Source organism: Condylura cristata, unplaced genomic scaffold (genome assembly GCF_000260355.1).
Source record: "Condylura cristata isolate star-nosed mole 26May11 unplaced genomic scaffold, ConCri1.0 scaffold00021, whole genome shotgun sequence".
NCBI lineage: Eukaryota > Metazoa > Chordata > Mammalia > Eulipotyphla > Talpidae > Condylura > Condylura cristata.
The window spans coordinates 25,531,156-25,546,096 of NW_004567122.1; the positions used below are offsets into that span (position 1 = coordinate 25,531,156).

At 38.4% G+C, this 14,941-nt stretch overlaps 1 protein-coding gene across 2 annotated transcripts in view; it reads right to left on the minus strand.

Annotated features, from left to right (window-relative positions):
* Window positions 1-14,382, minus strand: part of SAR1B (secretion associated, Ras related GTPase 1B) — a 27,360-nt gene extending 12,978 nt beyond the window's left edge. The window contains exons 1-2 of one of the 2 annotated variants that reach the window (XM_004686731.1): window positions 14,265-14,382; window positions 4,560-4,635 (exon numbers count right to left, since the gene is read on the minus strand). In XM_004686731.1, coding sequence (XP_004686788.1) covers window positions 4,560-4,617 — 58 coding nt within the window. In that variant the 5' untranslated portion in view covers window positions 4,618-4,635; window positions 14,265-14,382. The remainder of the gene's footprint in view (window positions 1-4,559; window positions 4,636-14,264) is intronic. The other variant, XM_012728038.1, reaches the window with a different exon arrangement.
* Window positions 14,383-14,941: the final 559 nt, after the last annotated feature.

Consider the following 14,941-nt stretch of genomic DNA (forward strand, 5'->3'; position numbering starts at 1 on the left):
CCAGAGGCTCAGGGGCGGTGAGAGGCTTCACCAGAGACAGAGTGGGGAGCAGAACAGGCAGATCGAGGAAGTACATTGCTGAAGGGAGCAGCGGGCGTGTCAGGAGAGGTCTGCCGCGCCATGTGGTCAACTCCGGGGCAGGTGGGAATCAAACTCATGCGGAAGTGGCTTTAGCTTCTCAGTGCAGTGCTTTAACCTGCTGCACCACCAGGGAGGGCCAAGATTTTTTTCAGTGGCTTCAATAAGCTTGAATTTCTAACCTGTTTACAGTTTTGAAGAGCTGTTTTAAATCTATTATGAATTGGAAATTTAAGTCTTTATACCACTAAATGTTGCCTCAATCAACAGAGTATGTTACCTTAGTTATCTGTAATGCCAGAACACTGATTTCCTTGACACCTTACACTAAGTAACTGTGCTATACTAATACTAGATAAACATTCTTAAAATATTTGATACCATGTTTTAAATGAAGCTAGACCAAAGAAAAATTAAAGAGATTTTTTATGGATGAATGTAAATTGTTTCAAAAATAAAAATTATCCAGTTTTTTTCAGTAAAAAATTTACTTCATTGTCCTATTTCCCCGAGAATAAGGTTAAACTATAATAGAACTGCGTAACACTAAATGACAACCACCACCACAGAAACACCAAGCACATCACTTTAAACATATTAACCAGTCACTGACAGACAAGGTGATAAATATAAAAGACAGCACTGACTGATGCTTAACTGCAGAATTCTGTATTGAGCTTTAATTTTTAAAACCTGTTTTTTAAAAAGGATTTATTTATTTATACATACAAGAACTGGGGTAGAGGCCAGAGGTATGGGACTGAAGGGGGGTAAGGATTCATAAGAGACAGAGTTGGGGAGCAGAACAGGCAAACTGACTGAAATCACTGCTGAGAGGAGCAGCGGAGAGGTCTGCTGTGCCGCATGGGTCACCCCCCTGGCTGGGGATCCCACTTGTGCTGTACTTTAACCCACTGCACCACCAGGAAGGGCCCTTAAAACCTTTATAAAAGAGCAGTTTTATATACATATAAAACTCCCATTACTAGTATCCCTCACTAAAATGGTACATTTTAAAAAAGATTTATTTTTATTTTATTTATGCATACAAGAACTGGGGTATAAGCTAGAGGTGCGGATGTGAGAGGATTCACCAGAGACAGAGGAAAACAAGGCAGATCTATTGAAATACACTGCTGAGGGAACAGAAGGTGAGACAGGAAAGGTCTGCTGCACCATGTGGGTCACCCTCCCTGCCCAGGGGATCAAAGTCATGCCACAGTGGCTGGCAACAGTTTGATAACTCTGAGACTTTAACCCCTGTATACAAAGATTTGATCTGTAGTAGAGTGACAGTATAAAACATAGGAGGAATTTCATTTAAAAAGAAAAAACCTTGGTTAAAGTAAATGCAAATATCAAGGTTCTAAGACATACAAATAGTGACAAATCTGAGTTAATATTTTTATCCTTTTAACATATAATAGTCAAACCGTATTGTTTCTGAACAAAATTAATTTTCTTAGTTAAGATTATGTATATATTTTTAAAGATCTTACTTATTTTTGCTAGAAAAACTGGGGAATAGGCCAGCAGTAGGGAGGTAATAATATTCACCAGAGACAGAGTGGGGAGCAGAACAGATAGATCTATTGAAATACACTGCTAAGAGGAGCAGCAGGTGAGACAGGAGTGGTCTGCTGCACCATGTGGATCAGCTCCTTGGCCAGCGATCCAACTCAGGCTGGTTCAGTGGGCCAAGCAATGGTAGACGCTAAGACCTGAGCCCAGATCACCAGGGAGGCCCCTAATAATATATAGTACAAGAATACTAATATTAAAGGAGTACAATTGGAGGTCAATTTACAAATGCTGATCACTCTTAAGTATATGAAGTGTTTTTCTGCCATTTCACCACATGATGATCACGCTGAGACCAAACTAAGGACAACATTAGCCTAGAAGACAGGAATATTTTCACTAAGTAATTGCAATAATGTATAGCTCCCAATCAAAAGCTTGTTTCACTGAATTGTCACAAATCAAGGGCTTCAGTAGAAGAATGAGAAACTAAGAATTTTCCTATCTTTAAAGCTTATAAAGGAAATCACCAGTCAGAACTGCTGGATGAGCAAGTCTCATTTAGCAGATTATAAATTGCCATTTATATTATCAAGGTATTTTAAGGAACATGAATTTTTTATAATAAAAAGAATACACTGGATTTCTGTGAAGATTAAATGCAATAAAGCATGTGCAATACTGTGATTTATAAGAAAGAATTTAGTCATTCAAATCACCAGATTATGTTTTTTATACATATCTGGCATTCATTAAGTTCAAGGCTCACAAAACTCTGGAAAAGAAGAAAGAAATTCCAAAACTCTGGAATTTCTTAAGTGCTGAGAGCAACAAGGTACCTCTTGTTATGTATGAAGGAGGCTTTCTGGAAAGTACTTTAGAAGGTGGCCTGGAGAACTAACCTCTGGATCGGAGGATGGAATTTCTGGTCCCTATACTCTGAGCTCAAGGGATGAGAGTGGAAAGGGCTTAGAGGCCGAGTTCAACTGCAGATGGTCCCAGTGGTCAATGAGTTAAGCAACCATGCTTATATAATGCAGCTTCCAAAAAAGGGGGATCAGAGAGCTTCCAAGCAGTGAACATGTGGAGACTTGACGAGAAGAGCAATGCTGGGAGAGGGCACGGAAGCGCCACCCTTTCCCCACACCTTGCTCTATGCATCTCTCCCATCTGACCCTGAATAATATCCTTTGTAATAAATAGGGGATCCAGTGAGTAAATAGATTTCCTGAGTTGAGCTGTTCTTACACATTAACTGAGCCTGAAGAAGGGTTTATGGAAACCCTTGACTTATAACCAGCTGACCAAAAGTGTAGGTAATACCATGGGCTTACAGCTGGTATCTGAAGAGGTCATGGTAACCTCCAACTTATTAAGGGTTTGCCAGAAGCCCGGGTGACACCCCTGGAGGGTGAAATGGAGGCTGACAGGAATCTGAGAAATTCCTGGAATCTGACTCTCTCTTTGGGTAGATAGTGTCAGAATTTAATTGAATTTTTGTACTCCCTACTTGTTGGTGTGGGAAAGCCTCCAAATACTCATAAGTAGACTGCAGGACCCCAATATAAGTAGATTATGCAGGACTCAAGTAAACTGACTAATAAATGGTAGTGCTAAACAGGAGGAGCATAGAATGGATGCTATTCCCTGCCCTCTTGCAATGCAGCTGCCCTGGGCTACAAGTCCCAGTGTGCTATGTACCAGATTTCCTGAACAGGGGCTACTAAGAACTTAAGAAGGAACTGAGTGGCCAGGTGGACCTATAATATGAAACGCAGGAGACAGGCCCTTCTCTCTCTTGCTTCTGTAGCCAACAAGTGCCAACAAGTACTCTGTTATGGCTGAGAAAGAGACTTGAAGGAGACACATGGGGGAGAGACATGCAGAGACTCTTGAAAGAAATACTTGGAAAAGACATGAGAAAGAGATAAGTGGGGAGGCTGTCCTTTGCAGCGACGATGGCAGCTGTTATCTCAATCTGTACTTTTTGAATTTTTAAAAGATTTATTTATTCATGCATACAGAACTGGGTACAGGCCAGAGGTGCAGGGGCAGTGAGAGGATTCACCAAAGACAAAGTGGGGAGCAGAACAGGCAGAATGACTTAAGTACACTGCTGAGTGGAGCAGCGGGTGTGTCAGGAGAGGTCTGCTGTGTCATGTGGATCACTTCCCTGGCCAGGGATCGAATTTGTGCTGAAGCAGCTGTGGCAAGCTTCATAGTACTGTGCTTTAACCCAGTAGGCCCCCAGGGAGGGCCCTGTACTTTTTGAATTTTTTGTTTTTCCTTCTGTCTATATTCTCTGGGACTTGCCTAAGTTCTTTCTCTTATTTTCCTAGTTGAAGGTACCTCAGACTTGTGGTAAGCGTTCATGTTTCAGCTGCCCTGGTTTGGGCTGAGCTGATTTAGCTGGGCATTTGCCCATGAGGAGATGGGCAATTTTCAGAGTTGTATTAGGAATATTCTTACTTCTGTCTCTGTACACATATTTCTGTTAAAAATCTTTCACACTAACAGTATGCTTCCTTTGTCTTTGTGCACATTGGTAGTCCAATTCCTTTTAGAGCTGCAGCCATTAACAGTTTGGGGTCTCTGGGTATACCAGCTAGCTACATGCTAATGATAGCTATTCCCGTTAGTAATATCTCTATTAACCTTATGATATAGGAATCAAATGGCATTTTACAGATAAGGAAATTAAGGCTAAATAGAAAAAGTAACTTGCCCAAGATTATATAATTATGTTGTTAATATAACTTTCTTTCAAGAGTCTCTGCATGTCTCTCCCCCATGTGTCTCCTTCAAGTCTCTTTTTCAGCCATAACAGAGTACATGGGTAACTGAACATGTTTGTATGATTTCAAAGTCCATGTTTATAATTGTTTCTATATAAAGAACCTCTAGACAAATAAGTACTACTAAAATAGCATTAAATGGGGTAACAATAGGGTCAACGTTACCTAAAAACTGTAGCACACTGCTGAAACCACTGTAAATCCAGTCAAATATGAAGGACATATCCAAATCTTACAGTGTCTGGAAAAAAAAAGTTTATAATCAACATCAAACACCAAGTATAACTAATCCTATAATAGCCTTAGTACAAGGAGTTAAACACTTATATCCAGGCTGATCTAAAGGGATTTATACTGATGCATTTAAAAAAAAAAAGCAATTGGAATATTAAATAGAGACCATTCTTTATCCATTAAAGTAGCAAACATGAAAAGGTATTGAAAGAGCCATGCCTAAAAAAGATGTGGTTAAAAGAAAGGCATTATTGCCCAAATGTAAATGACTGGATTAAAAAGATGTGGTACATATATACAATGGAATTACTCAGCAACCAAAAAAAGGAAACACATGTCTTTTGCAGCAACTTGGATGGAGTTGGAAAAGATCATGCTTAGTGAGATAGGCCAGAAAGAGAAAGAAAAATACTGGATGGTTTTGCTCATAGCAGGAGTATAATGGAGCAGGCGAGAAAATAAGAAGATTAATGAACAGCCATATGCCAGAGACATTTTGTGGGGGTGGAGTGGGGAATGGGATCAAAAGCAGGGGGTGGGGGTGGGGGCTATGGTGATGGCACACGGGTGACTTGGTGATGGGAAGCCCACGGGGATCACAATTGAGATGAAAAAAAAAATGTGCAAAATGATGTAAAAATAAACTATTCTATTATATTTTTAAAAAATGGCAACAAAATTGCTCAATTCTTTTCCAAAACTAATTTGGCAATAAAGTATCTGTCAATACCATGTGACACAAGAATTCTACTTTAGAAACTGGTCTAAGTATGGAAAAGCTTTATGTATATAAAAAGTATTGAAGTGTTACTAAGGAAAATGTTGGAAAATAACCTTTGTTCAACAAAAAGTTAAATAAATTAGAGTATATATGGCTCATGGAATATTTACCAGAGCCTTCTTTGGGATGAGGAAAAGAATATGTGGGAATAAAAAGAGTAGAAAGGAAGTTTGATGATAAAGTAATAAGCTTCCAAGTCTAATTATACCCATGTGAAGTAAAAAAAGTCTTTTTCTTTTGGTCTTTTGTAGCACTTGGTACTAGGTGGAAACATTTGGGTTTGTCATCTTTCTGATTTTTCAAATTTTATATTATTGAATGTTTTTTAAAATCTCTTAAAAAAAAAAAACTTAAGTTACAGTGTTTGGGTGGATGAGAAATCCCATATGCAGTCATGCAGTCCTGATCCCCATAGGACACACCATGTGTCCTTAGTGTACAGTGGGCTATACCATCGAGGTTTGTGTAATGATATTCTAGAAGTTCCCACAGTTGTCTAATGATGCAATTCTCAGAATATATCTCTGTTGTTAAGTATTCTGTGACTGTAGTCCAATTCAGGATTGACTGACAGGGTTAGTAAGGAAAAGAAAAAAACCTCTTGAGAAAAGAAAGATCATATATTATATAGAAATGGACATTCAAATCAACTAAATTCATTTTCTAGAGCTGAACAAAGGCACCCAGGCCCAAAATCTGAACCAAGTCCTAAAAGTTAAAGGGTTGTGCTAATTTGATATTTTTTAGACAGAGTGTGATACAGTACTTCTTTGTTTAACTACTCATTCCAGTAGAGTGCCAAGAATGACAAAGATGGGCCCATCATACTCAGAATTCCTAGAAGATACGAATCTACTGTCACTTTGATATTCATATGAGAGTTAAGAGACAGAAAAGAGACTTCCAAGTTGGACAAGGTCTAGCAGGAAACGCCCCAGATCCTGGCAGTAGCTTCTCCCCTCTTCTCTCATTTTTTTTTTGAACTAGCATGACCAGAATTTTGTTCTTGCAGCCACTGATTCATGATTAAGAGTGGCAAATTATGAATAGTTTCTTGTGTTAGTATATAATAGTAACATATGTACAAAAATCCAGTATCTTAGAAGCTACTATTTTATTCATGGAAAATAATACCTTCTATAACATTCTACCCTCTTGGTCATATAGAAACTGAAACCTGCACTCTAAGAAAGTATATACGAGGAACCTGCCCATCTTTTCTGAAGATCTTTAGGTAGGATATCTTTTTCAAAAAGAACTGTCCATTTTTACTGTAGAAAATCAAATAGAGCAATAGTGTGTTAAGATAGTTTACTCAATTCAATGCATGTTTAATGAACTCGTAATGTGCAACAGCCTGAAGCAGACACCAGAAGGAAAACAAATACTGATGATAAACATGTTCTTTCTCTCAAAAAAGTTAAAATCAAAAGTAATAAGTTAGTCATGCAAATGTAAATGAAAAACACTGAAATGAATAGTATATTACCTAGAATGGTAATGACTTACCTGTTAGAGTTTTAAGACTTATACAAATACAAACAAAAAAATTGTCAATACTGTATATCATAAGCTACTGGGGGGGGTTAAAAATCATAACATAAAAGTAATAATAATAAAATGCAACAGGAAGAGGAATGGCATGCTCACAAATGCATATATTATGTATAAAAATTGAGAAAACCAGTTCTGCTTATCTCTACATCTAAGTCCTATTTCCATAATTCTAAGTGGCAAGAAGATGAGGAAAGGTTTCTTGGATGATGTTAGCCAGCTTCTTGAAGATTAAGAGTTTGCCAGGAGGTTGTGAGTGGCATACCAATAGGCAGAGGAGGGAAAGTAAATGAATACATGAAGTCAGGCACTGTCAGGTGATAAAACTGGGGTGAGGAAGATGCAAACAGTAAAGTCAGTGGGTGCTAAACAGTGAGGTAGGAGCCAGAATGAGGCACAAACCTGATATTAACTCCAGGCAGCTAACAGTATGTTCTCTAACAGTCCTGGGATTCAATAACTCAAAGTCTAGATTCAGTGGTAGAAGTGCTTTTCTTTTATCTTGTTTGAGTTTTTCCTTCCTGTTCTGTTTTGATTTTTAAAAATGTCTCCTTTTATGTGTTCTGCTGTGTAGAAACATATGGATTTTATTTTAATGGTTTAAAAAAAGGCAAGAGGAGCCCTTGTCTCTTTTCTAACCTGACTGTGTGGTGCATCAGGTCTGGAGCAAAGGGGCATGCATTTAAAAAGACTCCCCTTCACTTTTTGGTCTGTTTTCTCTTTTGTTCCAGTGAGGAACTTAATCTATTTTAACTGCAGACAAGGGGATAAAAAGTCATTTTGTCTCTACTAAGTGAGGTACCTTCCTTTGTTTATTTGCTGTTACACTGTTTGAGAAGAAAAACAGGTTCAGGTGTTTGTTCTTCACGTTTGCTACCTATATATCTAGACATAAGAAATAATACTGAACCACCCTTCCAATTTAATATAACATACAAAAAATACTAGCTATCATTTATTGAACTCCTATGGACATTATTGTATAGAGGTTAAGAGCAGGAGCTCTGGAGCCACGGTTTTATCACTTTTACTACCTTACACAAATTACTTCACTTTCCTCTAAAACAGGGGTAATAGCTACTTGAGATGGTTATTGTACAGATTAAATAAATTACTACATACTAAACATTTAGGACCTGGCATGGAGTAACTATTCACTATTAGCTGACATTATTACTTTAATATAGCCCACAGTACTAGGCCCTTGACTTATATGTATGTATGTTTATATCTGTCTTATTATAGATATATCATGGTATAGAGAGAGATATCTCACCTTAACTAGTTCAGTCTTTCAAGGTAAATATATTACTGTTTCCATCTTACGAAGAAGAAATTGACAAACTTCAGCTATTAGTGACTGACACATCTAAGTTTCAGCCCAGTTCTTTCTGACTTCTCTGTCTAAGCCCTTTTCCTTTCATTGGTTCATTCAATAAAGTTTTATAACAAATAGTTTTAAAGGCTTAAATTTGTTTAAATGATTACATATTTTTTAATCATACCACCTAATGGTTTTGACATTGTAAGAGTGCCTCTTTGATGATAAATGATATGGCCACCCTATACATGTGGATGGAGACTCATTAGACATTTTTGAGTTGAGAAATGATTGAAACTTCCATTCCAGTGTTTCACAACATCCACTACCTACCTCTCCCACTTTAATACCCCTGGCCCATTCTCCTTCCCAAATTTGTTCTCATTTTTTAAGATGATTTATTTATACACACAGAACTGGGGTACAGGCCAGAGGCGCAGGGGTGGTGAGAAGATTCACCAGAGACAGAGGGGGGAACAGAACAGGCAGACTGATAAAGTACACTGCTGAGGAGAACAGCAGGCGAGACAGGAGAGATCTGGCACACCATGTGGATCACTTCTGGGGTGAGGGTTGAACTCTCACTGAGGCAGTTGCGGCTAGCTTGCAGCACTGCGCTTTAACCTGCTGCGCCAACAAGGAGGGCCACTGTTCTCGTTTTTAATGCACTATACAACTGTGATCATTTTGGGCTCTTGCTGGTGGCTCAATAGGTTAAAGCACCACACTATGAAGCTCTCAGAAGCCACTGCAGCACGAGTTCAATCCCCAACCAGGGAGCTGACCTATATGGCTCAGTAGACCTCTACTGCCCGCTGCTCCAGTGTATTTCTGTAGATCTGCCTGTTCTGTTACCCACTCTGTCTCTGGTGAATCTTCTCACCCACCACACCTCTGGCCTGTATCCCAGTTCTATAAGCGTAAATAAGTAAATCTTTTTTAAAAAAACGTGATCATGTTGAGTGTTTTCCTAACATATCTGCCTGAAGTCCTGCCACAAACATCTGTCAAATACTGTAGAAGAAATGAGTTAGACTTAATGAGATAGACTTAAGGAACAGCTACAGGTGGAAGAACCAATGAAACCCCAAAAGGGTAGAACTTGAAGTGACTGTGGCAAAACTGGAAAGAAATTAGCCAGATCAAATACAGCTACAAAGATGTCACAGCTGGCTTTGGTGACAAGGAGTCAACTATTGAGAACATTTCCAGTCTATGGTGTAGAATAATACAGGACAGCCTATGACCAGTTTCTAAAGCACATCCTAAAGCCTATCTCCAGGAGTCATTAGCTCTGTGGCCTGAAACAAGTTGCAGGTGCCTTAAAAAAAAAAAAAAAAAAAAAAACTCTGTTAAAATGCACAATGGAAGTATGTAGTACTTGGTTGCTATTAGAGTGAATAGGATTGGTGATTAATAGGGGAAAGGTGAAAGGAGACAGGAGCGATTACTCTTCAAAAGGTTTAAAAAGGAATGAGGGAAGTAAGGTTTTCTTAAGTAAAGGCAAGACTTGAATATATTAAGCTGAAAGAAAGGAATCAGTAGAAAGGGAAAGGTTAAAGATGAGAGAATAAAGAAGGAATTAACTAAAAGGGGCAAAGACTCTAGTGTCTGAGCTGAGAGTACACCTCTTTCTTCTGAAATTAGAACGAGGTTCAGGAAGTAGCAGCAGTTTGACACCAAAAGTGAAAATGGGTGTGTGCAGAAAAAAAACTGCTAAAAGTGAGCCTCCCTTGTGGTGCAAGGGGTTAAGTCTCAGCTCTATGAAGCTATCTTCACCCACTGCTGCACAAATTCGATGCCCATTCAGGGAGATGACCTGCATGTACAGCAGACCTCCTGTTATGCCTGCTGCTCCCCTCAGCAGTGTATTTCTGTCAGTCAGCCTGTTCTGCTCCCCACTCTTTCTCTGGTGAATCCTCTTGCCCCTCTGTACCTCTGACCTACACCCCAGCTCTTGAATGCATAAATAAATCAATCTTTTTAAAAATTTGCTAAAATAAAATATTTGGGGTTGAAAAGATTCACAGCAGTACCAATCTACGGATCTCTAACCTCTCCCTCTCCCCAGCAATGTGCTCAGCATTAGAGAATGGGAGTGAATGGAGATGAAGTCCAGAACAGGATCTGAAAAATTATAAGGGTAATAGGAACTTGAGAGTACTGAAGTACTCTGATCGGGTAAAGTTGAGAGGATAAAAGTGTGAAAATAAGTAGGGGAGGGGGAAGAGTCAAAGGCAGGTATCTCATAGAACTGGGATAACGGGAAAGTGTTAAGTAGAAAAGCTGGTATAAATGTAGTAAAAGCACAAGAGAGGTAAAAGATGAGTCAGGAATTATGCCAGCAAAGTGGAGAACACAAGTTCAAGAATTCAAGAGAGGAAAAAATAAACAGCCCTCCCCCTCTCCCCCCCCTCCAAATAAATAGAATCCAAAAAATGATAATCAGGTGGTGGCAAGTTTCAAGGCCTGACTATGACATGGAGAACAGAAGGGAACTGGAGATGAAAGAAAAGTGAAGCCTATAGGGTATATACAGTTCACACTGACGGGCAGTGGAATCACTTAGAAGAATAGAAGGTATGGCTATAGGAGACTGAATCAAGTTACAAAGTCTTAGCTGAAGGTGACTGTCGCAGATGAGAACTATGAGGGTTGACAGAGGGCAGAATGCAGCAAGGAAAAAGACAGTCCCAGTTTATTATTGTAAAGTTTGTGCCCTGAAAAATAATCTAATTACACAGTATGTGAAGGAAGGGGGAAGAACAGTTTCTGTTTTAGAAGATAAGGAGATACTTAATAGATCAGTAAAGTCAGTTTCTAAGAACCTTAAAACAGGCTGCAAGTGACTAGTCATTTTAAAGTAGAAACACAGATCCCCAACTAAAAATAAGTTATTTAGCTACAGATACCTGAGTTCTGAGAACAGGTTACACAACACCATGAACACACTACTAAGACTTATGAAGAGCAAAGGTCAAGAACAAGGAAACATATACACGTCAGCAGATTTATTTATTGCATGAACACCAAACAGGAAAAGTCCCAATGCAGATTAGAAGTGATCTACTCAAGTAACGTGAAAATCAGTGCAAAGGATGTAATGGAACAGAACCTCTCAGGTTACAAATAACTTCTTAAAGCCTTGTCCTATTTAATTTATATGGATGATTCCATTTACATGAAATGTCCAGAAAGGCAAATCCTTAGAATAAGTAGATTAGTGGTTGTGAGACTGGGATAAAAGAAAGTGAGGAATGACTGCTAATGAGTACCAGATTTCTTTTATGCATAATGAAATGTACTGTAATTTGATAGTAGTGCTGATGGTAGTGCAACATTGTGAATATACTAAAAAAACTAATACACTTTATAAGTATAAATACTATATTTAGCTGTTTAGCTATTAAATTTTTTTAAATTTACATAAACTATTAAGTTATGAACTTCTAAAAAAAATACACGTAAGATGACAAGCTATAAGTACCGAGGACAGGGAGAGAATTTAAAAAATAAATAAATACTCCAGAGTAGTGCTGGGAGAAAATAAAAGCTATAATATTCTAAAAAGGCCAATCTGACATCACTGTAGGATTATAGAATCAGTACATTAATAATTTTGGGAAGCAAAGCATGTTAGATCTGTGGCTATATACATAGAGTACCCAAACTTAGAATTTTATAAAAAACTAAGTTTAGTATGCATTTTTGAAATACAGTTGTTTCATCCTAGGAAAGCCAATCTTTTTGAGCACAGTTTCCTCCTATATGTAATGAAAATGAGACTTCAGAGACTGATTAAATATGGTAATGTACATGAAAACTTAGAATACTAACAATATAAAGGGGTATTAGCTCAGACTACACTAAAATCCAAGAACTTTAAATACCAATGTTAAATTAATGCAACATTAACATCTTTTACATGAAATAAATTTGTAATGATATTCTGCTATTACTTTAAATGTTAAACCATCACTGACTATTACCAGAAAAGGCACAAGAATAGTATCCTTCAACTCCAGGTAAAAAAATTTCATCAGAAGAGATCAGTTATAAATTTTTACCCAATTTTCTCAGGCTTAAGACGAAATCTTGCACAAAACACCATAAGGTCAGGTAAATTATCTGTAAGCTGACTTAAGAATTACACATGCCTCTGTTTCAAACTCAATTAGTACTAGAAATATAAAGAAGGCCAAAACACTACTAGCCATGTTTTGTAGAATTTTGGCAAGACCCTGTGCATTCCTAAGGATTGACATTAAATGCTTTATAAATATTCTTCCCTAAATAAATATTCTAAATACTATCTTAATAAATATTAAATTTTCTTTCTTTAGCTTTCAAGTTTTAAAACAGTAATACACATAGAAAACATTTTGGGACTTAATTCATAGCAATGGAACAGACCTTTTGGTTCATGTAATCAACAAAAAATACATACTCAAATTTCCTTTAGGGAAAAGTGACACTCCATTGACAGAAGGTTAAATCTGTGACCAATATAAACAGAATTTTTTAAAAGGAGCAAATACTCTACATGACAAAATAAAAGTGTGAATCTGAGTAGTGAAGTGAAAAAACAAGAATCAAAACAAGCAAGCAACGACAATTTCAATCCTTAAAATACTTTAGAAATCGTTCTAAAAGCTAGATAGAAGGAAAAGAAACTTTCCAACCTGATTTCAAAAATATTTGCTTAGTAATGTCTTGCTGAAAAATAAACGTTTAAGCCAGGTGTACTTAAAGAAGAGGGTGGAGAAATGAATCATTACTGTAGAATTTTGATTTGTAAGCTTCAAATGATGTGGCAGTGATGCTCATTTCTGATAATCTAATCTTTTGTTTCAGTTCTTGCTTGGAGGTCGAGGCAAAGGAAGGTTAAAATGTACTTTATTTAAACTGCTAACTGACATAATTACTGACAATACTTCTCTGACATTCCTACAATGAAGCCAAAACCTTCCTTTTCCTGCAAACTCAAAAAATGCCAAGTTCAAAATATTTTGTTGCGGAATGCAAACCCACCAAAGCAATACTAGATAGTCACCTTGTTTTGATCTATAGGCAACACTAATACTGACAAGTTGTAAATCTTCCTTCTTTCCTCATCTGTAAAACAGAGATGTTACACTACCTTTCTTAGTGGACCACAGCATGCACAACTAGCTCCCTTCCTCCCTTATACATAGTGAAAGAAGGTTCCTTTCCTTATTTGCTTCATCGTGACTTACTCTAAGTGATATTTTAATTGATCACAGAACATCCTTGTAAGAGAAGTAGTAATACAGAACTTTATATGAGAATGTCAGTAATTTTTGGGTTTACCTTTCAAGCTAAAAGAATTTCTTCTCCTCATTTTGCCCACACCAAGTACCTTAAATTCCTGGAGAGTTTTGTTTTGGGGTTCAAAAATATCAGCGTTTTAGTTGTTATTAAAACTAATTTCCTAGTGGGAAAAATCTTTAAACAAATTGTAGATCACTACATTCCCCCCCTCCCCCAGAAGTATATATTGTTCCCACTCAACCGAAACTTGGGCATTGGCAAGAAGTTAAATTAACTACCATTTAGGGAGCTCAGTGTGCCCCACATTATTTGGGAGAACTGAAAACAACATACCGCGTCACCACCTCTAGTGTTGTCAATGATCCCCACAGCCTTCACCTTACTGGCTGAAAAAATCGAGGTGAAGAAGGGCACCCCTGAAGTTTCGAGTCATGCTGTTTTTTTCCGGGCATAACCCACCACTGGACAGCAGTGGTGTCATGCCCCGTGGGTCATCTGAGCGGGCTCCAGCAAAACAGCAAAGGAACCTGTCCTCCCTCGCGCCGCCTGCTTCCAGGGCGGAAAACTGGAACCCCTTCTCCGTCCGTCCACCAGCAGGGACACGGAGGGCTCCGGTTCAGAAAGTAAGCCTTCCCACAGGCCCACAGTGCCGCTCGCCGGCTGTCCTGGAAGGGCGGCCACCACTCACCTGGGACTGGAGAGAACGCAATTCCTTGCTTGGGGTCGGCCCTCCACCCTCCGACACCGAACCGTAAAGCACGATGGCTGCCGCGGCCCCAACTCGCTTCAGCTCCTTCCGGGCTGGCGGTGCCTCGTTTGCGATAGTCCCCAGTATCTCAACTACCAGTCGACAGTTCCGCCTCCTCGAGGTTCCGCTACCAATCCCTGGGCTGAGCGCACCTATCTGAAGGGTCTTTAGGGGGCGACAGACCTATGCAAAAGAAGGAAACATTGGTCTCCAGCTTGGGGACATTACCCCCATCTGTCTTTACAGCTGCAAAGTACATGTGTTTCTTGAATTCACAATTTATAAAATGTAGCTGTGTGCCAGGTGTATTTGGATGCTAGGTATTAAATACTCCGTTCTTTGCTAATGAATTAGCATGTTTGTTTATATTTTTCAAAGGTCTCATGTATATATTACTGAGCAAACCTAGTAGTGCAGAAGCATATAAAGAGAAAAATGATTTTTTAATAAAGTGCCCTAATAGTAGCAGTGTTTTCAGCATGCTGTGGCAAGATGCTTAGTGACCTTGATTCAGCATTAATATGTGTGTTTATGTGAGATTCCCTAATGATCCAGCTTTTCTTCTCTAATGTCTTCTCTTGGAATTGTATCTGATTTTATTTCCAGTTTTCATACAA